Here is a 27,347-nt window from a genome sequence, read left to right as displayed (position 1 = left end):
TTGCACTAATGATTGTAGAGATCTATCAGTTAAGTAATATTTTAAGTTAGTTTTGTGCACATTTACCATGCAAGGAATGTTGGCTTAGAAATTTGGCTGTACAGCAACTGTATTTCAGGTGCAATATGGTCTCTAAAGCTCCCCGTTAGTGTCCACAGCTTGCCAGCTTGATGTAAATGAGGTCGGAGACCCAATATCAGGTGTGCCTCGGGCCTCACTATTCAGGAGCTGGGCATGCCTGAATTTCTAGGCCATTAGAAGCATACTGCAGCAGTGTACCAAATGTCAGGGAACATCAGAGCACCCAATGTGTACAGCTGATATATTTCAATCACAAAGCTGCATATGGTGACAGAACGAGTGATACCAGGGATTGGATTTAGACAGGTGATGTGTCATGGCTGCAGCATCTGGGAGCTCCTGGATGCCAGGGTGATCCAGGGCAAACACGTCTGCAGTAAGTGTTTGCGGCTCGAAGAACTTTGGTTCAAAGTCATTGAACAGGAGTCCGAGCTGCAGACACTGCGACACATCAGGGAGGGGGAAAGTTACCTGGACATTTTGTGCCAGGAGGCGGTCACACCCTTCAGAATAGGGTCTTCTGATTTGGTGTGTGGTCAGGGACAGGAGAGTGTGGCTGCAGCTGAGGTAGGTAAGGGGACACAGAGGGCAGGAGTGCAGGCGCCTCAGCCTTTGCGACTGTCCAACAGGGTTGAGGTTCTTTCAGCTTGTTTGGATTAGAGTGGGGGCTGCAGGGTGGATGAGCAACTTGACCATGGCACCATGGTATAGGAAGCCATTCAAGTGGAGGGACAAAAAGGAATATAGTCATTGTAGGGGACAGTATAGTTAGGGGGATTGACACTGTTCTCTGCAGCAAACAGCGAGAGTCCAGACGGCTGTGTTGCCAGGGTTTGGGACATTTGCTCAGGGCTGGAGAGGAACTTACAGTGGGAGAGGGAGGATCCAGTCGTCGTGGTCCATGTAGGTACAAACGACATAGGCAGGGCAAGGAAACAGGTTCTGCAAAGTCAGTATGAGGAACTAAGCGCCAAATTAAGAAGAACAACCTCAAAGCTAACAATCTCTGGAGTATTACCTGAGCCATGTGCAAATTGGCATAGGGCAAAGAAGATTAGAGAAATGAATGCATGGCTCAAAGACTGTTGTGGCAGAAGTGGGTTCCGGTTCGTGGGACACTGGCACCAGTACTGGGGAAAGCTGTACCGTTGGGATGGTCTACACCTGAACCGTACTGGGGCCGGTGTTCTAGCAAGCCACATAACTAGGCAAGTAGAGAGGGTTTTAAACTGAGTAGTGGGGGCAAGGGATCAAATGTGGGAAGATATGGTAAATCAAGGAGTAGAGACAAGGCAAGAGAGAAAGGTATTAATATGAGAACTGATAAACAGACTGTGACAGGAAGGAACAGAGCATACAAATCTAAGAGTAAATCAACAGATAAGGCTAGAGGTTACAAAAATAATAAAAGGACACAACTAAAGACGCTGCATCTGAATGCATGTAGCATTCAAAATAAAACAGATAAATTGAGAGCGCAAATAGAAATAAATAAGTATGATCTGATAGCCATTACAGAGACTTGGCTGCAGGACAACATAGATTGGGACCTGAATATTGAAGGATACATGGCATTTAGGAAAGATAGGAAGCTAGGAAAAGGTGGAGGGGTAGCTCTGTTTATTAATAATGGTATTAGCACAATAGAGAGAGATGACCTAAGTTCAGGAGACCAGGATGTAGAAGCAGTTTGGGTAGAAATGAGAAATCATAAAGGCAAGATGTCACTTGTGAGAGTGGTGTATAGGCCACCTAACATGAACCACACTGTGGACGGGGTATAAAGGAAGAAATAACGGCAGCTTGTCAGAAAGGTACAGCAATAATTATGGGGGATTTTAACCTACATAAAGACTGGAAAAATCAGACAGGCAGAGGTAGCCTAGATGAGGAGTACATAGAATGTTTTCAGGATAATTTCTTGGAACAATACATTCTGGAGCCAACCAGAGAACAGGCTATAATAGACCTGGTATTGTGCAACGAGATAGGAATAATTAATGACCTCATAGTTAAGGCGCCCCTAGGTAGCAGTGATCATAACATGATTGAACTTTACATTCAGTTTGAGGGAGAGAAGAGTGAGTCCAAGACTAGTATTTTAAACTTAAATAAGGGCAATTATGAGGGCATGAAAGCAGAGCTAGCTAAAGTGAACTGGCAAATCAGATTAAGGTCAATAGAGATGTAATGGTAGACATTTAAGGGGATATTTCAGAATACATAGAATAGATAACATTTCAACGAGAAGGAAAAATTCCAAGGGTGGGACCTGCCATCCATGATTAACTAAAACAGTTAAAGACAGTATCAAACGTAAAGAAAAAGCCTATAATTGTGCAAAGATGGGAAGCAGGTCAGAAGATTGGACAGAATATATGTTTCTTATGAGAGAAAGCTAGCTAAAAATACAAAGACAGATAGTAAGAGTTTCTATAGATATTTTAAAAAGAAAAGATAACGAAGTGAGCGTTGGTCTTATAATAAGTGAGTCTGGGGAATTAATAATGGATAATAAGAAGAAGGCAGATGAATTGAACAGATATTTTGCATTGGTTTTCACTACTGAGGATACAAGAAACATCCCAGGATTGGCTGTAAGTCAGGAAATGGAAGGGAGGGAGGAAATCAAGAAAATTACAATCACCAGGGAAGTCGTACTGAACAAATTGTTGAAGCTGTGGGCTGACAAGTCCCTGGGTCCTAATGGACTTCATCCTAGGGTGTTAAAAGAAGTAGCTAGTGAGATAGTGGGTGCGTTAGTTTTAATTTTCCAAAATTCCCTAGATTTGGAGAAGGTTCCTTTAGATTGGAAAATAGCAAATGTAACTCCTTTATTCAAAAAGGGAGACAGAAACAGGAAACTACAGGCCAGTTAGCTTAACATCTGGCTTAGGGAAAATGTTAGAAGCTATTATTAAAGATGTTATAGCAGGGCATTTAGAAAAATCCAAGGTAATCAGGCAGTCAACATAGTTTTGTGAAAGGGAAATCATGCTTAACCAATTTACTGGAGCTTATTTATTTATTTTATTTATTTATTTAGAAATACAGCACTGAAACAGGCCCTTCGGCCCACCGAGTCTGTGCCGACCAACAACCACCCATTTATACTAATCCTACATTAATCCCATATTCCCTATCACATCCTCACCATTCTCCTACCACCTATCTACTCTAGGGGCAATTTACAACGGCCAATTTACCTATCAATCTGCAAGTCTTTGGCTGTGGGAGGAAACCGGAGCACCCGGCGGAAACCCAAGCGGTCACAGGGAGAACTTGCAAACTCCACACAGGCAGTACCCAGAGCTGAACCCGGGTCGCTGGTGCTGTGAGGCTGCGGTGTTAACCACTGCGCCACTGTGCCGCCTCCCTCTTTGAGGGAGCTACATGTGCTGTGGATAAAGAGGAACCGGTGGATGTATTGTACTTAGATTTCCAGAAGGCATTTGATAAGGTGCCACATCTAGGCTACTGCGGAAAATAAAAGCTCATGGTATAGGGGGTAACATATTGGCATGGATAGAAGATTGGTTAGCTAAAAGGAAACAGAGAGTAGGCATAAATGGGTCATTTTCTGGTTGGCAAGATGTAACGAGTGGTGTGCCACAGGGATCTGTGCTGGGGCCTGAACCTTTTACAATTTATATAAATTACTTGGATGAAGGGACCAAAGGTATGGTTGCTAAATTTGATGATACAAAGATAGGTAGGAAAGTAACTTGTGAAGAGGACATAAGGAGGCTACAAAGGGATATAGATAGGTTACGTGAGTGGGCAAAGACCTGGCAAATGGAATATAATGTGGGAAAGCGTGAAACTGTCCACTTTGGCAGGAAGAATAGCAAAGAAGCATATTATCTAAATGGTGAGAGACTGCGGAGCTCTGAGAGGCACAGGGATCTGGGTGTCCTAGTGCATGAAGTGCAAAAGGCTAGTATGCAGGTACAGCACGCAATTAGGAAAGCTAATAGAATGTTATCGCTTATCGCGAGGGGAACTGAATACAAAAGTAGGGAGGTTATGTTTCAGCTATACAGGGCATTGGTGAGACCACATCAGGAGCACTGTGTACAGTACTGGTCTCCTTATTTAAGGAAGGATGTAAATGCGTTGGAGGCAGTAAAGGGAAGGTTTACTAGACTAATAACTGGAATGGGTGGGCTTTCTTATGAGGAAGGATTGGACAGGCTAGGCTTGTATCAGCTGGAATTTAGAAGAGTAAGAGGTGACTTGATTGAAACATATAAGATCCTGAGGGGTCGTGACAGAGTGGATGTGGAAAGGATGTTTCCCCTTGTGGAAGAATTTCGAACTAAAGGTCACTGTTTAAAAATAAGGGGTCGCCCATTTAAGACAGAGATGAGGAAAAAATTTTCTCTGAGGGTCGTGAGTCTTTGGAATTCTCTTCCTCAAAAGGCATTGGAAGCAGATTCTTTGAATATTTTTAAGGCAGAGGTAGATGGCTTCTTGATGAGCAAGGGAGTGGAAGGTTATCGGGGGTAGGTGGAAATGTGGAGTAATCAGTTCAGCCATGAACTTATTGAATGGTGAAGCAGGCTCGAAGGGTCGAGTGGCCTACTCCTGCTCCTAATTCGTATGTTCATATCCAAAACATTTTAGCCCGTATTTTACGATGAGTAACAGTGAAGCTATTAGAGCTCACCGTTATTATGAAGTAAATCAGACAGCAATTTCCAGTGTCCGCACATACACAGTAAAATGCAGAAATACAGAAGCTGCTGTCTGATTTAATCAGCTCGTCCACAATATATATACTGCTATACCGGCACTTTGCAGAGAGGCTCTGCATTGAAATACATGTAAGGGCATGAGTTTGCAGTAACTCACCTACTAGATACCCATTAACCATGGCAGAAGGCGGTTAAAGCTGGTCCATTCAAGTATAAGTAAATTTTTAAAGACTTGGTAAGTCTTAGTTACTCCCAAACAATCTCTGGCATTGAAAATTTACAATTACAAGTGTGGAGTCTCATTCCTTCAGATTTTATTATTACTGGAGATTTTTAAAAAACTTTTAAAAACTTTTTAAAAAACTTTTCTTTCCATTTCTTTTATCTATCTCTTAATCCTTTCTCTCTATTTTGTTTCCTATGTGATTTTACATTGAATAAAATATTTGAACTTACACCTCTTGCTTTAGATGCTGCATGAGAATTCTTCAATCTGATTGGTTGAAGGGGCACACTGTTGCTTGTCCTGTTCACATAGGTTCCTGATCCCATGTAGAGACTGCTGTGCTGCTTCATACACCCTATGACTATAAGTTGCTGTTCAAAAGCCCACAAAAAGTATGTGGGCAGTCAGAAACGCAATGAACAGCAAGCGTCATTCATTTGTTGCTGACTGCAATACCTGGGCCATTCCAATGAACATTTTGATAATGGGATGTTGCTAGGTATAGTTGGCACAGTTGAAGTGATTTTGAATTGATTTTGGATTCAGCATTGCCTTGCTACTTATGTTGCAAAAAACATAAATGTGACATAGGAAACCTAGTATAAAGAGAGTATCACTTTACACACTCCTGCACAGAAGGTGTTCTTCTGAAGTGGACCAAAGCTTACTGTTGTAGGACAGTGCAGAAAGAGCTTTAACTTGCAGGCAATACCTGACATGCGAGCAAGCACCTGATCCGGAAAAGTACAAAATTGTTCATCTACCTAGCCACATGAAAAATTTCAACGCACCCACCTGAAGTACAAATTTCTGATCGATGAACCTTTTTGCAATACTAGGTTGGAAGTCAGGACACTCGAGGAACCGCAGGAAAAATTCATACACAAGCTTAAACAAAAAAAAAGCGACAATTAACAGAAATAATCCCATTAGCCCAAATAGGTTTAAAATCTGCACGCACCTGCATAAATTATTCTCGTGAACAATTATCCCTCACATGCCTCGTCAGTTCACTTTTATCAGCACCAGGGGTTGTGCTGATGCTCTTTTGAAAGGGGGCGCTTCTCTAATGTATTTTATTTTTTTCCAAACCTCTCTTCTCAGATGTTCAAGAACTACCTCTTATTTAGTCATCAAAGGGTAACCGGCTCAATCCACAGGAACTCAAGTGTGTGGCGGATTATCGATGTGAATCTATATCGCATTGCTCTGAACCACAATGTACTAGACCACTATCTTCAATGTTTAATTGTATGTTCTGCAATTTTACTACAAAGCTGGCAAACATTAAAAACTGGACATGACAGCTTTTCTGGCTAAGGCATCTTTTCAGTCAGTGCTATAAAATAGCTATCTATTTTAAGAAAATTTTAAATAACATTAATTGTAAAATCTTCTACATACAGTTTAACAGTATATACCTATACAGTGGAGCAGTGAAAGCGATGGGCAGCACATCATGGGGAGGAGGTGTTGGGGAAAGCAGGGCAGTAGACAGAAGGATGGAGAGAAAGAGGGGAGAGGAAGAAAGGTTGAGTGAGAAGAAAACAAATTGGGAAAGGTACTGCCAAGCATTCAGCATGGATGCTCCCTTTCTCTCCACCAAGGCCATATTTTCTTTTCAGCTAGTGGGGGAGTGGGTGGTTGCTGAATGCTGTATGTAATCTTAATTTTTCTCAGCAGACCCAGATACTCTTCACAGTAGGGGGTTGGGGTTGTGGTGAGCAACTCTTTGGATTTTCCTCTCAGAAAGGTGGGGATGGGATATGATGAAATAATAACTGGGTTTCCAAGACAGAAAGGCTAAAATTTACTCTCAGGTGCAGGAAAGGTATCTTGAGCAGCACAGGGTACAATTTCGCTATCAGTAGGGGGTGGAGAGGCTATACCCACTGATTTTCACACACTAGGGCCAAAAAATTGGTTTCAATTTAAGCTGGCAGTAGACCAGTTCTTCGCAACTGGGAAAAAAGTATTGGTGGGTGACAAACAGGGTCATCATGTTTCAGGTTCGGCAGAGGGGTTAACATCTCAGCATGATGGTTTGTGGTTTCGTCGTGGCTGCGCCTTGCAGCCAGTATTAAGGGTGTGTGTGTGTGCCAGGTGTGGGATATGCTAAAGGCCTCATTTTGGGGGGAAAATTACACCAGGATAGTTATTTCACTTGTTTGGGATGTAATTTGTTCTGTGGGTGGGCGCTTGATAATGTCCCAATCCAGGGGCATGCTATAGAGCCGCAGTAATCTTCCGCGCGGCGGGCCACCACCCCCCACTCCCCCAATCACGAGGAGGGGGCAGCTGTCCGTTGCTGGCAATGGAATCAGCTGCCTGTGTGCAGGCGCTGATGCCATTTTTAAAGGGCTGTGAGCCCTACCGGCTAATTTAAATATTTAAAGATAAATTGAATTAAAATAAATAAATTCATCTATTTTGCCCCTCTCCTACCCCTCCAATAACAATTTAATTATTTGCCCTTCCCCCCCCCAAAACACTTGCCTTTACCATCTGACCTTCCCCACCCACCCCAAACCGCACAAATATTCAACTACAACCCTTCCCACCATCCCCTAGACCTATGAGACTAATTTAACCGCATTCACGACCACCCGCGCCAACACTGATAAACTTAGCTACAGGCAATGCACCCCCACCACCGCCCACCAGTGTCGCGCCTCGTTTCCCCGGATGCGAATCCGAAGGCGCGGGAGTGCCAGCCACCGGCTGAAGATCGCCGTGGGACATCAGGTGACGACGTGAGCGTAATTAAGTCAATATTTTAAATTTGGTTAAATATTCAAATTAGGATCACATTGCCAAATGGCGGGGTTGGGGGGGGGGGGGTGCCTCCATGAGGCCTTGCTGCCACTGGTAATATCGCACCAGGCCCTCCCAGCGTCGGGATGCATGGTGGCCCTCTCTGAGGCATTTTCCGGCCCCACCCCGGCCATGAAACCCAATGTCAGGGGGTCAGTAAAATCTAGCCCCACATTTCAGTCTCAGTGTATGAGAGTTTCAAAAGTCAGGTAGAAATTTTAAGCTTGGTGGGGAGGAATCCACAAGTTGATCTTAGTGGTGGAGGAAACTACTTAGGTGCGGGATTGCAAAACAGGTCAGGGGCACAGTGAGTGAGGAGAGGAGGGAAATTCCCAAGCCTGAATTTCAATCTCAGTGGGGGTAGGCAATCAGGTTTAAAACGGGTGATTTGGGTTAAATTGGACAATGATCAACTGAGTATTGCAATCCATGAGTTCCATGAGGAAGTTCTATGAGCTGATTGACAAGTATGCAATACTTGAACAGCTCTGATGAGGATCAGAGAAGATGAGTTAAGGTCCAAGAACCGAATGTAATTTTTTGCAAGCTCATTCTCTTCTGTGGAATTTATGGAGAGAACTTGAGAGCTAAACACGTGTGTGCCCACACACAGTGTGGCCTTGGCAGAACAGCAGATTCACTGACTTAAACTGAGTGCAAATTATACTACGTGCAAATGCTTAAGCACTACTTCTTTCTCGACAAGAGTGTGTTGCTGTAGTTTCAGGTAGGATGGAAACAATCAGGGAAGCATCAAAATTAACTTTGATGCAAGCAGTCACTTAAAAGGCTGCTTAGTGAAATCGAGGGCCAGTGCTGTCTAATTAAAGCCCATCATTAGATGGGCTCATGCTGAACTCAACGAGTCATGTAATATTACTCTCACAGCATCACTTCCAGACGGAATAGCATTAAAATTATGAGATCATTTACCGAAGAGATAAACATAGAGATCTTTATCTATTATCAACATACATTAAAATCCTCACATTGGTAATGCTGTCACCACAACCATCATCCCTCGCAAACAATGGATATTGATGTAAGAGTAACATCTGTTAATCTTACTTGTTCCAAAGAAGGTGCAAAACCTTTCTAAAACAAACGTATCATTTTCTTCAAATGACCATAAGAGATATATTAATATAGTCATTCAAGTTCAGGACATCAATCATCAAGATCAGTCTGGGATCTCCCAAAGAGAGAACACTGAAAGCCATCTTTAATTCCAGTACAAGGCTGAGAGAGAATGCCATCTTTAAGTCCAGCACAGGGCTGAGAGAGACAGAGAGACAGCGAGAGAGAGAGCGAGAGACCTTTAATTCCAGCATAAGGCTGAGAGAGAGTGAGAGATAGATCAATTCCAGCTAAGACATTTGAACCTTGCTGAGACGAACTGGCAACCAACTGCAGCAGAGAAATAAGACAGTGCCTTTTGAATAACTCCTCCACCTGTGAAAATTGAACTAAGAGATACCAGCACTACCTTCAAACTGAAGTGTTCTCTGCCAGGAGACTTCAGCAACCCAGAAAGGGCAAGACGACCAGCAAAGAGGCCTACAACTTTAAAACTAACCTTCTAAGAGGATTCCACAAGATTTTCCTGAAAACAGCAGGCTTTTACACCTTGAACTCTTAGCGCCCCTTACTTTTTACCTTCTATCTATCTTTTCTTGTGTGCATTAGACTGAATGCGTGCGTGGGTGGTGTTGTGAACATTTTGTATTATTGCTTAATAAGTATTTAATCTTCTGCTTAAACACGTGAGAAAACCTGGCACTGTCTGCTTAATTGGCCAATAAAACACAGGGCTGAAACACTAATTTTAAACAAAACACTACCTGTGGCCAATTGGGAGGTGACCAGTGGAAACCAGTCACACCATTTCCCACCTGTCCATAACAAGTGGGACTAGCTAAATTGATCTGGCAGATCTGAATTGTGGTGTGGACTCGATGGGGCGAATGGCCTCCTTCTGGGCGGTAAACATTCTATGATATAAGTTAAGGGGAAAGGCATGTTCTGTTGTAAATGTGAATAGTACACGATACAGTGAAATCCAGCAACATTTTTGACTTCCTGAAGTATCCACAGTATTTAAACATGTAACTAGGAATTTAGGGGAAAAAAAGACATGATACAGAAACGAAACTATTTTTACAAGTTTATTACCTGCATGTGAGGCCACGCTGCTTCTAAGGATGGCTCATCCTCTTCTGGATCAAAGTCCGGATTGTCGCTGGGAGGAAGGGTTCTGAAAATATTACAGGTAATCTGCAACAAGATTATAATTTGAGAGATGGGTTTTTATTTTAGAACAGGCTATGGTAATAAGTTTCAAGAAAGCCGCAACAGTGCTCAATTTATCTGAAAACAAGCAGATAAAATATCCACTTTATTCTAATTAGTTAAATATAGTTTCCAATTTTTCTCACAAAATCCCAAACACATACCTAAAGTTCATTAAAACCACAAGGGTTATACTTCAATAATTCTTGTATATCATTATTTTCTACATTGCATTCAAGTATCCAAAGTCCCTTGCAATTAAGTTATTTTAAAATAAATTTTTTTTCAAATTTGCCTTTCACACTGAAGAATCTTACAAGCTTTTATTCTGTCCCATCAGGAATCCTGCTGCACTTGCAGATGAAATGGTAGAAGATAAAAGTCACCAACATGTTAATTCTAAATGATCCTGTGACTAAATTGCCAAAAGGAGTTAATACACGGTGCAGGTAGCAGAAGGAAACTTAAACCAAGGTGAGGCTCGGCAGGAGCTAACTTATTTTATGGTTGCTGATTGTGGGATGGACCAGAATTGGCTGCTGTGTTGTTAAAGCAACATTATGAAATTGTGCAGTAAATTTGCTTCCATACTGGAGTGGAGTAACAAAGTCTGTTGAAATATAGGTATGCTTTTACATAATGATGTATAAAGGTCTAAAATCTTTCATTTGATATTACTGTATATTGTATAGTAACTACATAACCCACTCACCACAAAGTTTGTTTCACAGACTTTTTATAAAACAGCACACCAAAATCAACTAATCTTAGATAGCCCAAATTGACAGGATACTGGCTGAGTTATACAATGGTGCAGATGTGCACAACACAAGCTTTTGCATACAAATTCTTGAAAGCTTCATCCTCATTTATTTAAACTGCATCTCAAGCTAACCCATCCAGTGTCGCTGAACGTACTTCACCAAACAAGGGTATTTTATGGAAGTGCAGAGGACGGAGCTTTTAATTTTACTATTTAAGCAACAGCCACTCGAGTGAAACAATTATTTAATTGATGATTGACTCTTCAGCTTCATTTTTGCATGCTACTACAATGAAACACAACAAATCTGCACTGTAATTAAATTTAGAAGAACTCTTGTCAAACAATTAGCAGAACATAAATTCATGCTGTATAAATTGTATTAAATATGTGTATGATTAATAAAGAGATATCATGCAAAAAAGTTGAGGGAAACGTGTACAAAATTATACCTTTAATTAATATGCAGTGAAAAACTTGAATGCAATGTAATGGAATTCTATAACCAACAAGAAAATTTTAAGGCAAATTAAGACCCCATTTCAAATATTTCCAGGCCACACATAAATGTCGAAGTTGAAATCCAAACATGTTACATTCATATGAATTTCAATTGCCATTTTGAATCTACTGAAGGTAACTGATCTTGTAATAACTACAGATGGTCTATTGTGCCTCACCTACCTAGGCTCAACTATCACCAGTAACCTGTCTCTAGATGCAGAAATCAACAAGCGCATGGGTAAGGCTTCCACTGCTATGTTCAGACTGGCCAAGAGAGTGTGGGAAAATGGCGCACTGACACGGAACACAAAAGTCCGAGTGTATCAGGCCTGTGTCCTCAGTACCTTGCTCTACGGCAGCGAGGCCTGGACAACGTATGCCAGCCAAGAGCGACGTCTCAATTCATTCCATCTTCGCTGCCTTCGGAGAATACTTGGCATCAGGTGGCAGGACTATATCTCCAACACAGAAGTCCTTGAAGCGGCCAACATCCCCAGCTTATACACACTACTGAGTCAGCGGCGCTTGAGATGGCTTGGCCATGTGAGCCGCATGGAAGATGGCAGGATCCCCAAAGACACATTGTACAGCGAGCTCGCCACTGGTATCAGACCCACCGGCCGTCCATGTCTCCGTTATAAAGACGTCTGCAAACGCGACATGAAATCGTGTGACATTGATCACAAGTCGTGGGAGTCAGTTGCCAGCATTCGCCAGAGCTGGCGGGCAGCCATAAAGACAGGGCTAAATTGTGGCGAGTCGAAGAGACTTAGTAGTTGGCAGGAAAAAAGACAAGGGGAGAGCCAACTGTGCAACAGCCCCAACAAACAAATTTCTCTGCAGCACCTGTGGAAGAGCCTGTCACTCCAGAATTGGCCTTTATAGCCACTCCAGGCGCTGCTTCACAAACCACTGACCACCTCCAGGCGCGTATCCATTGTCTCTCGAGATAAGGAGGCCCAAAAGAATTGTGCCTCACAGTTGGAAGTTCCCAAATAGAACTGAAACAAAAGCACAAAAGTACAAGTCTCTTCTTAATATAGTTTAAAGAGTAAGATCAATAGCATTTCTGTTTAAGATGAGAGAGAAAGCAAGAGACTGTGCACTTTATCACTACATCCGTCCTTGGATATTTCTCGTTATTTGGCAATGGAATCAGCATCGGATACAAGACTTGCACATCTAAAGGAGACAACCTTCCCAGGGTATTCTCACACAAATTGTGGCAGAGAAAGCAAAAGTAATGGGCTGACTAAAGCAGAAAAACTGCCAGTTTTCCTTCAATTTCCCATTGCACTACAAGTGCTCTAAGCCGTAAAATGTTAATTTTTTTCCTACTGGACATTTAAATAAAATTGTTGTAAGCTGAACATGTACCTACAGGTAATGACCTTAAGCACCATACTGTGGAATCATCGACAATTCAAAACAGTACAACAACAACTTCTATTTATAGAGTGGCTTTATTGCAACAGAACATCCCAAGGCGCTTCATAGAGGCATTATAAAGCAAAGTTTGACACTGAGCCACATAAGGTGATATTAGGGCAGATAACCAAAAGTTTGATCGAAGAGGTAGGTTTTACAGAGCATCTTAAAGGAGGAATGAGAGGTAGAGGGGCAAAGAGGTTTAGGGAGGGAATTCCAGAGAATAGGACTTAGGCAGCTGAAGGCACACACAACAATGGTGGAGTAATTAAAATCAGGGGTGCTCAAGAGGCCAGAATTTGCCAGTAGGAGGCTATTTGGCTCAGTGTCTGTAAAAGAATTAACTCCATCCACTCTAATTGCACAGCTCTACTTAGTGCACCCTTTTATAATTTTCTTTGTCATTTTCTATTTCCCACCTCAATGGCCTAATCCACTTGTTCAAAAGCTACTTGCAGTAATTTCCCAGTAACACTTTGCAAGAAAATATCCCATTTAATCTTCCCCTTTATGCTTCAACTTGGTGGCACTCTTACCTGCAAGTCAAAAAATTGTCGGTCCAAGTTTCATGATGGATTTGAGTAAATAACTTAGGCAGACACTTCAGTGCATCATTGAAGGAATGCTGCACTGTTGGAAGTGCCATCATTTAAATGAAACATTAAATTAAGCCTCTGTTTTTCTGCTCAGATGAACCGGAAAGATTCTGATACTATTCAAAGAAGAGTAGGGGGAGTTATCTTGATTTCCTGGCCAACATCACTCAACCAACACCATCAAAAACAGATTATCTAGTGGTTCATTCATTTGCTGCTTCAAGAACCCTGTTAAGTGCCAATTAACTGCTGCTTTTGCCTACGTAGCAAAAAATGTCTGCACTTCAAAAGTAATCCATTAGTTTTAAAGTGCTTTGGGATGTCTCGAAGATATAAGCCTAATTCTAGTACTAATCTCTTGCCCCCTTTCACCAACTAGTGAAAATAATTTCCATTTTTCCTTTATGTATTTCTTTCATATCTTTTCTTGGCTCAGATATCCTTTCCATAATGCAATTCCTAAAGCTGCACTTAGCATGCAAAGCTAATTAATATACAGGTCTAGGTGATACTTGGAATTTTTGTAACACATTGCAAAATAAACAATTCAAATGCATGTGACTCCATCTTAAGCAAAAGGATCCTATTTATAAATTAAGTGGATGTACATATAAATACCTTTAAGCTGTGTTAATCATTTGCTGAATTAATATGCTGAAATACCATCTGATGTACCAAAAAGCTACACTGTGCAAAAGGCAAGTTACGTTAACTGCAAAGATGGTGTAAATCTTAGCCATTTATTTTGTCCTTGCAAATAGCATACATGAAACAATTTGCAATTGTATAGCACCATTAACATGGTGAATGTCCCAAGGCGATTGCAGGAGAATAATCAGACAAAAACTGACAGCAAGCCAAAAAAAATATTAGGACAGGTGACTAAAAGCTTGGTCAAAGGAGTAGGTTTCCAGGAGCGTCTAAAACGAGGAGAGACGGAGAGGTTTAAGGAGGGCCTTGGCGACAGAAGGTGAGGCAAAGCAAGTCAGGGATGTACAAGAGGTCAGAATTTGTAGAACGTAGGATTGTAGAGATGGAGATAGGGAGGGGTGAAACCATGGAGCGATTTGAACACAAGGGTAAGTATTTTAAGACTGAGGATTTGGACAACTGTGAGCCGATGTATGTCAACAAGCAGGGGGCTAATGGGTGAAAAGGGTTTGGTGTGAATTAGGATTCAGAAAGGAGTTTTGGATGAGCTCAAGTCTATGAAGGGTGAAGGATGAGAAGCCAGCCAGGAGAGCATTGCAATGGTAAAGTCTGGAGGTGACAAAAGAACGGATGAGGGTTCCAGCCACAGATCAGCTGAGGCAGTGGTGGAGATGGGTATGTTACGGAGGTGGAAGTAGGCGATCTTTGTGACAGAGTGGATATCGAGTTGGAAGCTCAACTCAAACTCAAATAGGAAGCAGAGGGTGCGAACCATCAGGGTCAGCCTGAGACAGTGACTAAGGAGGAGAATGGATTTGGTAGCTAGGGAGCGGAATTTGTGGTAAGAACTGAAGATAATGGCTTTGATCGTCCTAACACTTAATTTACGTCATGTCTTCAGATGAAGTTGTGGAGTGGCAGCATGCAGATGAAGGCACATGACTGGTGGTGTCCTCCAGGGAATGGTCCTAGGTCCAATACTGTTCACTGACTTTATTAATGACCTAAACCGTGGTGTTTGGAATATGGACATTAAAGTTTGAGGATAATGTCTAAATCTGTAGAAGGGTTAAGTTGGCAGAGGAATGCAATCAATTGCAAAAAGTTTTAGATGTGCTAAGGCAGTGGGCCACACAATGGCAAATGTAGTTTAATTTAGATAAATGCAGTGTCATGCATATTGGTAGGATTAACATAGAATACATGTATTATTTGCAGGGAACAATAGTGAAATAGGTTGAAAGTGAAAAAGATCTAGTTGTTATTGTGCACTGAAGGTTCACAATCAATGCAAAGAATCTGCAGCTAAAGCTAACAAGGTACTGGTTTGTGTTAACACAGCCATTCAATGTAAATCAAAGGACACCATTTTGTTACTATACAGGATGCTGGTCAAATCATATTTGCAGTACTTTGCCACTTTTGGTGCCCCCATCTGGTGTGTGATATAGTGGCCTTGGAAAAGATCCAGAGGAGAGCTACAAGAATGATTCCGAGCTTCATATCGGAACAGGAGTAGGCCACTTAACCCATCAAGTTTGTTCTGTCGTTCAATAAGATTATGCTGATCTGTGACCTAACTCCATAAATCCGCCTTTGCCCCATATCCTTTAATACCCTTAGTTAACAAAAATGTACCAATCTCAGATTTAAAATTAACAATTGATGTGGCATCATTTGCCATTTGCAGTACAGTGCTCCAAACTTCTACCACCCTTTGCGTGTAGAAGTGTTTATTATTGCACTCCTAAAAGATCTGGCGCTACTATGCCCAATATGCCTACTCTCTGACTCTTGCCACTCAGCCAGTTTCCCAACGATCAATAATTCGCTTTCAATTCCATGAATTTCAACTTTAGCTAACAATTTCTTAAGAAGGACCTTCTGAATGACTTCTGAAAATCCAGATAAATAACATCCAAAGAAATTTCCCTGTCCACTACTTTAGTCACCTCTTCAAAAAATTCAAGCAGGTTCGTCAGGCATGACTATTATAAATCCATGCTGGCTCTCTCTGATCAGCTGAAAATATTCGAGGTGTTTGGTCACTCTATCCTTAATTATAGATTCTAGTAAGTTCCTGACACCGATGTTAGGCTAATTAGTCTACAATTCAGTGGTTTTTCTCTCACTTTTCTTAAATAAACTTTGTAAGATTATAGTTAGGGCATCCACAACCTGCGTTAGTGTCCTTCCATCCACGAAAGATGGACATGCAGCAAGTAATCCAGTTAGGAGGGGCGTTTTCTCTTGGTGCACCTTTGCCTGCATGAAAGGACAGACTGCCTGTCACTGTGGACCCAAGGTAGCAGAATGTGATACCCACTTCCCGTGAGGTTATTTAGTGTGATCAGGGACTGAGATGCAAGACCTTGTTTCAAGACCACAGTTTTCTTGATGCTTATAGTCAAAGAGAACAAGCTCTAAGCATGGGAGAGACAGTCCATGAGTCTTGGTAGCTGAGTTTCTGTGTAAGCAACTAGCACAGTGTCATCAACGTAGAGGAGTTCTGAGATCAGGACACGATGTATTTTGTCTTCACTTTCAGCCTTGATAGGTTGTAGAGCTTGCCGTCTGACCTAGTGTGCAAATAGACTCCTTCCATATCTGCAGGGAAGGTGAAGGTCAGGAGCATGGAGAAGATGATGCCAATGAGTGGGGCTAGGATACAACCCTGTTTCACTCCATTCTTCACTCCGAAACTATTGGAAGTGGAGTCATCAAACTGTACAGTGCAGTACACCTCGTCACGGAACGAGCGGAGGTAACTGAGGAGCTTTGGCGGACAGCCCTCACCTACTTCCTTTAAAACCCCCAGAGGGAAATCATCTGGTCCTGGGGATCTGTCACTCTTTAGTGCCAATATTTTATTACTGTTACTTTACTTATTTTAACTTAGGTGAATTTCTATCCCTGATTCAATATTAGTTTCCTTGGAAGGTTCAGCATACCTCCTCTTCCTCGACTGTAAATACTGGCTCAAAGTAATTATTCAACATGTTGTTATGATCAAGGATGGAGGAATGCACTTCTCCACAGATCACAACATATATTTGAATGTTTTACCCTGTTAGTGATATGGTCAATTATATATGTTATCTATTTAGTTTCAGAATAAAAATCTGCCAAACAGGTTTCGTTAATAAACAAAATTATTAATTTATTATAAAACAAGACTCATTCAATAAAGATGCAAAGCTTATTAACACACAGGTTGAAATATGGAAGTATAAATAGATTCTCTTCTAAATAACCTAACAAACATACACACACTGGTTAAAGAAAAAATAAAGACGCTTTCTCTGCGGAGATCAACTTTACAAAAACAAAAATACTTTGACCAAACACTTGATAATTCTTGAAGGAAAAAGGATAAGACACTAGACACATGCAGTTGTCACTGGGATTATTCAGAAATAGTTCGTTCAGGAGATGTCGAGAGTGTCTTACAGAAGCTTCTCAGGAGAAATGCTGCATCAGTTTCTCCAGTTCTCACACTGGATTCTCAGGATTTCTCAAAGAGGTGGAACAGGATGAGTTGGTTGCCTCTGTCATTTGGCAGGCTTACACCCCAACTGAACTCCAAGCAAACAGTTCAAAAACGAAACCAACTCTTGACCACCATAAATCTAGACATGTCACTTCACAGTAAACAACTCCAGTAGTTGGCAAGGCTCCTGCTGTTTACTTAGCTAAAGCCATGTTACTTCCAGTGTTTGTTTTTAAACAAAGTCCCAAGTGTCCTTCCAGTGACGCTTTTTAAAAAAAACAAGTCTAGCATCTCTTCAAGCATTTCCACAGTATTTTGAACGAGTCCTCAAAAATATTAAAAATGGAAGCACCTGAGTAACAATGTCCACAATTTCCGTACTTTCAGTGACCATATCACCATTATCAACTTTCAAGGGGTCCACGTTGCCCCTGATGACCATCATTTCCCTATTAGAACTGTAAAATATTTTGTGTTAATTCTGATACCCCTTTCAAGTTTCTTTCCATACTTCCATTTTGTAGCTTTTATTATCTGTTTTGTCACCCTTTGCTGTTCTTTGCATCTCTCTCATTTGCCAGGATTTGTATGCTTTTTCTTTTAGTTTTATTCTGATTCTTTTCTTTTTAGTCATCTATGGCCTTTTTATTTTTTGGAAGTAGAGCTCTTGTCCCTTCAGGGTACATACTGGTTCTGTATCACATTAAATTCTTCCTTGAACACCTCCCTCTGATCTGCCATTTTACCCATTAACAGATTTGCCCAGCTTATTGTGGACAGTCTCCATCTCATTACATTGAATTCAGCCTTACTAAAGCTAGAATCTTAGTAGTTGTTTCACGTTTCTTCTTCTGAAACACACGTTGAACTCAAACATATTATCGCTATTAGACAAATATTCATGCACCGTTAAGCCATTAACTAAATCTGTCTCATTATTAAATCGAATATGGCATACCCTCTTCTTGGTTCTAGAACATATTGTTGTAGAAAACTATCCTGAACACACATAAGAAATTGACCTTTCTGACATGTACTAATCTGCTTATCCCAATCTATATGAAAGTTAAAATCCTCTAAAGCAGTTTCTGTGTTACTCTACTCCCATTATTTGTTTGTGAATTATTATACTACCTTTTCAACCTGACTCCTCCCCCCACCATTTACTAATTTGAAGTCCTCGTGACTGCCCTATTTATAATTCCCACTAGAACCCTGGTGTCGGCTGGGTTCAGGTGGAACCAGTCACAACGGTACTGTTCTAGTACTGATGCTAGTGTCCCATGAAATGGAACCCCTTTCCCACATCATTCCTTCAGCCACATTCTCCCCTCCCTAATTTCCTTATCCCTATGTCAATTCTCAGATGGCTTGGGTAATAATTCAGAGATTATAACCTTTGAGGTCATATTCTTTAATTTAGCTCCTAGTTCTTGGTACTCTCCAAACAGGACCCTTTGCCTACCCTCTTCTATTTCTTAGATTCCATAATGGACCACAATGAATGGATAAAATCCACTTCCTCTCCAATATCTTTTCAAACCAGTTCGAAATGTCCCTCGAGATGTGGGACTCTCGATCTGGCTTACAAAGATGCTATCTGTCACCCTAATTATTAAATCCCCTGCAAGTACCACATTATGCTCCCCCTCCTCTTACGCCTGCTCCAAGGTGCCATGGGCAGCGTTCCAGCTGCCCTTCTGATAGTCGTTATCCTTATCCTCACAGGTAGCAAGCTCATTGTACCAGTTGGATAACATGAGTTTCTGTGGATCCTCATTTTCTATCTCACCTCAGCTCCTCTTAGTCTGCACCCTTAAGGTCACACCTACCCTGTTCTGATTCAGCACCTCTCTACAGTGAGGTCTGAAGCAACCTATCCAAATACTTCACCCCAACGCACCTCCCGCCACCGCCCCACCCCCCCCTTGTGTGTCACTGCATCTCCAACTCGTACTCCAGCTCAACTACTCTGAGGCAGAAAGATGACAGATGGAGACATCTACTGCAGATATGTTCACTCGAGACACTCACGCTGTCCACAAACTCCCACATACAGCAGACCAGACACACAACCTGCCCTGCCATATCTTAGTCTAGATTACATATAATCAACTTTTAGTTTGTTGTAAATTTCTCCCTTCCTTTCTGCACACTAACTTGCACTAAGCACTAAAATACTGGACAAAATTTAAAATTCTTACTACTTCAAGCTCACATGAACCACTACAAGAACTGGAAGCAAAAAGAAGCACCTTCTTCCACTTTAGCATTGAATTCCCACTCTCACAAATGCTCAAATTTACACTCTGTTTACAATGTACTCCATTTACAGCCACTCTTTGTGGCCAGTCTGAAAAACCTGAGTGAAGAGCTCAGCTACTTAGATAGGCTCAAGGACGTTGGTCTATTTAGAGCAGCGCAGACTTACAGGTGACACAATGAGGTTTATAAAATAATTCAAGGGCTGGTTAACATACCTATTTATTTCAGTTTAACAAATTGGGGAGGACCAGGGAACACATGTTTAAACTGCACATGAAAAGAAACACTAAAATAATTTTGATGATAGGTCACAGATCAGAAAGGTTATCCCTGCTGCTCTTTCCATAGATGCTGCCAGACCTGCCGAGATGTTAGGAAGTTCTTCTTCTCCAAGGCAGTAGTTAATCTCTGGAATACACTGCCAGTTGGTGAGGTGGCTACTGACTCTCTGTGCCTTCAAGACGGAGCTGAATTGATTCTTGACTAGGGCAAAGACTGCATCATATAGAGGATAAATGCCTTAATCGATAACATTTGGCCCTAATGGGAGGGGAATTTTCCAGAGTATTTGTTCCCTTATTGGCCCTGGTATTTTTCTCTCTTTTTTTGGATCTCCTGATCCTGGTAATGAATGACTAACCCAGTTGGGCGCCATACGTGTTCAAATATGTGTCGATCAGATTTCGTGGAATGAAAGCGCATACGACAGAACAGACTAGTTATCATAGCACCCTACAGTTAACAAATATTCTGTAATTCATAGTAGTTTTTGTTGTAATTGAACAAATTTCTGTTGTGCACATCGATCTAAATACTATAAACCAAAGTACAGTAGACTGCTGTTTTAACCTAGAATCGAAAGCCAGCCAAATAATATATTACAGCAAGGTCAACAAATTCATGTTGCACGGGAAGCATTGAGCCATACAGGATCAGCAAATAGTTTTTGAATTATTGCAATAGGGTAATTCAGAGTTTAATTATACATATAATTCCAGCATTCCCGATTGCTGAAGCAAGTAATTTACAAAATATCATTAAAATATACAGCATGAACAACAGATCAGATACACAAAACATAAATGTGCCCCATGTCAAATACTATAGGAACAGAGGAGAAGGGGGAAGAGAAAAGAGGTTTACAAAGTCATTTAATGACATTAACAGCTGTTCAGTACAACAGTTACGCAGGATGCAGCTTCTTCCATATTTCATTGCTTTATAGATTCACTTCGTACATCATCTTTATTGAAATAATCATATTCAATTAGAAAATTATGTATGCATGGAATTGGCAAAACACAATCAATAACAGTACAAAAACAAAATTTATCAAATCTCTTAAAATTGATTCTAATAATTTGCCCACCACCAAGGTCAGACTGACCAGCCTATAGTTATCTGGCCTATCCCTCACACCCTTTTAAACAATGGTACAACACTCACAGACCTCCAATCCTCTGGTACCTCCCCTGTATCTAGTGAGGATTTGAAAACGATCCTCAGAGCATCAGCTATTTCCTCCCTGGTTTCCTTTAACAGCCTGGGATACAATCCATCCAGCCCCAGTGATTTATCCAATTTCAAGGATGTCAGATCCTCTAGTACTTCCTCTTTCATTATGTTTATCGTATCTAATATTTCACATTCCTCCTCCTTAACTACAATATCTGCATCATCCCTCTCCTTTGTGAAGGCAGAGACAAAGTACTCATCAAGAACCCTGCCCACAACTTCTGCATCCACACATAAGTTACCTTGCATATCTCTGATAGGAAAGGGTAGGGCCTTACTTATCCTCTTGCTCTTGATGTACTAATAAAACATCTTCGGGTTTTCCCTGATTTTACCTGCCAATATTTTTTCATGTGCTCTCTTTGCTTTCCAAATTTCTTTTTTTACTTCACCCCTGCAATTTCTATACTCCTCTCGGCTTTCTAAAGTACTAAGCTTTTTGTGACTGTCATAAGCTTTCTTTTTCTGCTTTATCTTACCCTGTACGCTTCTAAATAACCAAAAAGCTCTAGATTTGGCAATACTACCCTTTTTCTTTGTGGGGACGTGTCTACACTGTGCCTGTAGAATTTGTCCCATCTGAAACTGCCCTCGGGTTCCTATCCCCTTACCAATCTAGTTTAAACCATCCCCAACAGCACTAGCAAACCTTCCTGTAAGGATATATATTCCACTCCTGTTCAGGTGTGGACCGTCCGGCTTGTACAGGTCCCACCTTCCAAGAACCGGTCCCAATGCCCCAGAAATATGAAGCCCTCCCTGCTGTACCATCTCACCAGCTGGTGTGTTCTCCTATTTCCATACTCACCAGCACGTAGCCTTGAGTGTAATTCGGAGATTACTACCTGTGAGGTCCTGCTTGCCAATCTCTTTCCCAACTCTCTAAACTCAGCCTGCAGGACCTCATCTCTTTTTCTACCTATATAATTGGTAACAATGTGGATCATGACCTCTGGCTGTGCACCCTCGCCCTCCAGAATGTTCCGTAGCCGCGCAGTGATATCCATGACCCTTGCACCAGGGAGACAACATACCACCCTGGAATCAAGTTTGCGACCACAGAAACCCCTGTCTGTTCCCCTAACTACAGAATCCCCTACCACTATTGCTCTCCTGTCTTTTCTCCTCCCTCCCTCCCACCTTCCAGTAGTGGAGCGGAGAGTAACAGAGTGGACCTGTGGGGAGAACGCCGTGAGCAGAGACTATAAATCGACCCCGAGTTTCGAGGCCCAGTCTCTTATCTTCCTGGAGTGGAGAGCAGTCGAACCTCTTCCAGCACGCCGTAGTTATGAAAAAAAAAAGCAGTGACATCACAGGAGAGCTGCAAGGTGATTGGTTGGTGAGTAGCAGCTGTTAGAATATCTTTAAAAAGTAAGGAGAAAGTTGTGTCTCTTGTCGAAAAAAAAACTCTGGTGATAAGGTGAGTACTACTAAAGTTTTTTTTTTAAGGACTTTAGATTGAAGGCCCCTAGTATAATTAGTATTTTTTAATTAAGGGAGTAACTAATTAACCTAAGGGTAAGTCATGACAGGAGAACTCAGCCCCGTGATATGCTCCTCCTGCGCTATGTGGGAAATCAGGGACGCTTCCAGTGTCCATGACGACCATGCGTACAGGAAGTGTATCCAGCTGCATCTACTGGCTACCCGCATTACGGAGCTGGAGCTGCGGATGGATTCACTGTGGAGCATCCGCGATGCTGAGGACATCGTGGATACCAAGTTTAGTGAGGTGGTCACACCGCAGGTAATGCAGAAAAAAGATGGGTGACCACCAGAGTAGTAGGCGCAGGCAGGTAGTGCAGGAGTCCCCTGTGGCCATCCCCCTCTCAAACAGATATACCGCTTTGGATACTGTTGGGGGGGATGACCTCCCAGGGAAAAGCAGCAACAGCCAAGTTTGTGGCACCACGGAGGGCTCTGCTGCACAGCAGGGGAGGAAAAGGGGTGGAAGAGCTATAGTGATAGGGGATTCTATCGTAAGGGGTGCACATAGGCGTTTCTGTGGCCGCAAAAGAGACTCCAGGATGGTATGTTGCCTTCCTGCTGCTAGGGTCAAGGATGTCTCGGAGCGGCTGCAGGACTTTGAAAGGGGAGGGTGAGTGGTCCATATTGGTACTAACGACATAGGCAGGAAGAGAGATGAGGTCCCGCAAAGTGAATATAGGGAGTTGGGCAGAAGGTTAAAAAGCAGGATTACTCCCTGTGCCATGTGCTAGTGAGGGTAGGAATAGGAGGATTAGGCAAATGAATGTGTGGCTGAAGAGCTGGTGTAGGCGGGAGGGCTTCAGCTACTTGGATCATTGGGATCTCTTCTGGTGCAGAGGTGACCTGTACAAGAAGGACGGGTTGCATCTAAACTGGAGGGGGACCAATATCCTTGCGGGGAGGTTTGCTAGTACTACTCGGGAGGGTTTAAACTAGTCTTGCAGGGGGGTGGGACCCAAAGTAGTAGTCTCTCGGATGAGATAGTTGAGGCAAATGTAGAGGTTAAAGCAAGCAAGTCCAGTAGGCAGGCCGGGTAGGGGCAGGACAGGGAGCGTGGAAGGTCGGGGAGGCTAAACTGCATTTACATTAATGCAAGAAGCCTGACAGGTAAGGCAGATGAACTCAGAGCATGGATCGGTACATGGGATTGTGATGTTATAGCTATCACGGAAACGTGGTTGAGGGATGGGCAGGACTGGCAGCTCAATGTTCTGGGGTACCGATCCTTCCGGCGTGACAGAGGTGGAGGTAAGAGAGGAGGGGGAGTTGCATTATTGATTAGGGAGGACATCACGGCAGTACTTAGAGAGGATATCCCGGGGGGAATGTCCAGCGAGGCCATATGGGTAGAACTTAGAAATAAGAAAGGGGCGATCACTTTGATGGGATTATACTATAGGCCCCCCAATAGTCAGAGGGAAGTGGAGGAGCATATATGTAGGGAAATCACAGACAGGTGTGGGAATTATAGGGTTGTAATAGTAGGTGATTTCAACTTCCCTAATATTGACTGGGACTGCCTTAGTGCTAAGGGATCAGACGGGGAAGAAGTTGTTAAGTGTGTCCAGGATAGTTTTCTGAAGCAGTATGTGGATGACCCTACTAGAGAAGGGGCTACGCTTGACCTCCTCTTAGGAAATGAGGATGGGCAGGTGGTTGATGTGTCAGTGGGGGAGCACTTTGGGACCAGTGACTATAACTCTATTCGCTTCAAGACAGTTACGGAAAAGGATAGGACTGGTCCTCAGGTTGAAGTCCTAAATTGGGGGAAGGCTAATTTCGATGGCATCAGACAGGAACTCTCAAAAGTTGAATGGGAGAGGCTGTTTACAGGTAAAGGGATGTCTGGCAAGTGGGAGGCTTTTAAAAGTGAGAAAGGAAGAATGCAGGGCCGGCATGTTCCTGTTAGATGGAAGGGCAAGGCTGGCAAGTTTAGGGAACGTTGGTTGACGAGGGATATTGAGGGTCTGGTCAGGACAAAGAAAGAGGCATATGTCAGGTATAGGCTGCTGGGATCGAGCGAGTCCCTCGAGGAGTATAGGAGATGTAGGACTACACTTAAGAAGGGCGAAAAGGGGCAATGAGATTTCCCTGGCAGATAAGATAAAGGAGAATCCTAAAAGATTCTATAAGTATATTAAGATTAAAAGGGTCGCTAGGGAGAGAGTAGGTCCCCTTAAGGATCAGTGTGGCAATCTATGTGTGGAGCCACGGGAAATGGGCGAGGTCTTAAATGAATATTTCTCGTCCGTATTTACCATGGAAAAGGTCATGGAAGCTACTGAGTTCAAGGGAGGGAACACCGATATCCTGGAGCATATCAACATTACAAAGGAGGTGGTATTGGAGGTTTTGAAGCGCGTTAAGGTGGATAAATCCCCAAGGCCTGACCAGGTGTATCCCAGGATGCTATGAGAAGCAAGGGAGGAGATTGCTGGGGCCCTGGCAGAGATTTTTGTATCATCGTTAGCCACAGGTGAGGTACCGGAAGACTGGAGGATAGCTAATGTTGTGCCTTTATTTAAGAAGGGCAGCAGGGATAAGCCAGGGTACTACAGGCTGGTGAGCCTTACAGCAGTGGTGGGAAAGTTATTGGAAGGGATTCTGAGAGACAGGATTTATATGCCTCTGGAAAGGCATGTCAGCATGGCTTTGTGCGTGGGAAATAATGTCTCACGAATTTGATTGAGTTTTTCGAAGAGGTGACCAAGAGGATTGACGAGGGCAGGGCGATGGACGTTGTCTGCATGGACTTCAGCAAGGCCTTTGACAAGGTCCCACAAGGTAGGCTGGTCCGGAAGGTGCAAACACATGGGATCCAGGGTGAGCTAGCAAATTGGATACAAAATTGGCTTGGTGATAGGAGGCAGAGGGTGGTAGTAGAGGGTTGTTTTTCAGATTGGAGGCCGGTGACCAGTGGTGTGCCGCAGGGATCAGTGCTGGGCCCTCTGTTGTTTGTCATATATATTAATGACTTGGATGTAAGGGGCATGATTAGTAAGTTTGCAGAGGACACCAAAATTGGTGGTATAGTGGACAGTGAAGAAGGTTGTCTAAGATTAAAACAAGATATAGATCAACTGGGAAAGTGGGCAAGGGAGTGGCAAATGGAATTTAACGCAGAACAGTGTGAAGTGATGCATTTTGGGAAGTTAAACCAGGGCAGGACATATACAGTGAATGGCAGGGCCCTGGGGAGTGTTCTTGAGCCGAGAGACCTTGGGATGCAAGTGCATAGTTCCCTGAAAGTGGCAACACAGGTAGACAGGGTGGTGAAGAAGGCATATGGCATGCTTGCCGTCATCAGCCGAGGCACTGAGTACAAGAGTTGGGACGTCATGTTACAGTTGTACATAACGATGGTTAGGCCGCATTTGGAGTACTGTGTGCAGTTCTTGTCGCCGCACTACAGGAAAGATGTGATTAAGCTAGAGAGGGTGCAGAAAAGATTCACAAGGATGTTGCCTGGTTTAAAGGGCTTGAGTTATAAAGAGAGATTGGATAGGCTGGGTCTGTTTTCCCTGGAGCGAAGGAGGCTGAGAGGGGACATGATAGAGGATATAAAATGATGAGAGGCATTGATAGGGTCGATAGCCAGAGTCTGTTTCCCATGGTAGGGGTGAGTAAAACTAGAGGGCATAGATTTAAGGTGAGAGGGAGGAGGTTTAAAGGGGATCAAAGGTGTAAATTTTTCACACAAAGAATAATGGGTATCTGGAATGAGTTGCCTGAGGAGGTGGAGGAGGCAGGAACAGTAGTGACATTTAAGAGGCATCTGGACAGGTACTTGAATGAGCACGGCATAGAGGGATATGGAATTAATGCAGGCAGGTGGGATTAGTATAGATAGGCATTATGGTCGGCATGGACGCGGTGGGCCGAAGGGCCTGTTTCTATGCTGTACGACTCTATGACTCCCTGCACAGCTGAGCCACCCATGGTGCTCTGGTCATGATTCTTGCTGCACTGTCCAGAGGAACCCTCTCTCCCATCGGTAGTCAGAACTGAATACCGGTTAGAAAGTGGGATATCCTCCGGGGACTCCTGCACTACCTGCCATACATAGAAACATAGAAAATAGGAGCAGGAGTAGGCCATTCGGCCCTTCGAGCCTGCACCGCCATTCAATATGATCATGGCTGATCATCCAAACTCAGTACCCTGTTCCCGCTTTCTCCCCATATCCCTTAATCCCTTTAGCCCTAAGAACTATATTTAACTCTTTCTTGAATATATTTAATGATTTGGCCTCAACTGCTTTCTGTGGTAGAGAATTCCACAGGTTCACCAATCTCTGGGTGAAGAAATCCCTCCTCATCTCAGTGACCCCTGGTCCTGGACTCCCCAGCCAACAGGAACATCCTTACTGCATCTAGTAACCCACCTTGTCCTTCTTGCCTGTCTGGCACCCACCCAGTCCCTCTATACCTGCTCTCTCTTAAGCTGCAAGGTGACCAGCTCCTGAAACATGTTATCCACGTATCTCTCATCCCCGCGAATGCACTTCAGTGACACCAGTTGCTCCTTAAGTTCCAACATT

The 27,347-nt window shown here is 42.8% G+C and overlaps 1 protein-coding gene across 2 annotated transcripts in view; it reads right to left on the bottom strand.

The window, feature by feature from the left end:
* The window catches only part of ppp2r5a (protein phosphatase 2, regulatory subunit B', alpha isoform), a 183,110-nt gene that overhangs the window by 32,325 nt on the left and 123,438 nt on the right, over nucleotides 1-27,347 (bottom strand). For both annotated transcript variants that reach the window (XM_068044126.1, XM_068044125.1), the window contains 2 exons: nucleotides 9,991-10,092; nucleotides 5,800-5,892 (listed from right to left, as the gene is read on the bottom strand). In XM_068044126.1, the coding sequence (XP_067900227.1) occupies nucleotides 5,800-5,892; nucleotides 9,991-10,092 (195 nt within the window). The remainder of the gene's footprint in view (nucleotides 1-5,799; nucleotides 5,893-9,990; nucleotides 10,093-27,347) is intronic.

Source organism: Heterodontus francisci, chromosome 13, assembly GCF_036365525.1.
Source record: "Heterodontus francisci isolate sHetFra1 chromosome 13, sHetFra1.hap1, whole genome shotgun sequence".
Classification (NCBI taxonomy): domain Eukaryota; kingdom Metazoa; phylum Chordata; class Chondrichthyes; order Heterodontiformes; family Heterodontidae; genus Heterodontus; species Heterodontus francisci.
The sequence above is the reverse complement of the archived record's forward strand: the minus strand, read 5'-3'. Positions and strand labels throughout refer to the sequence as shown.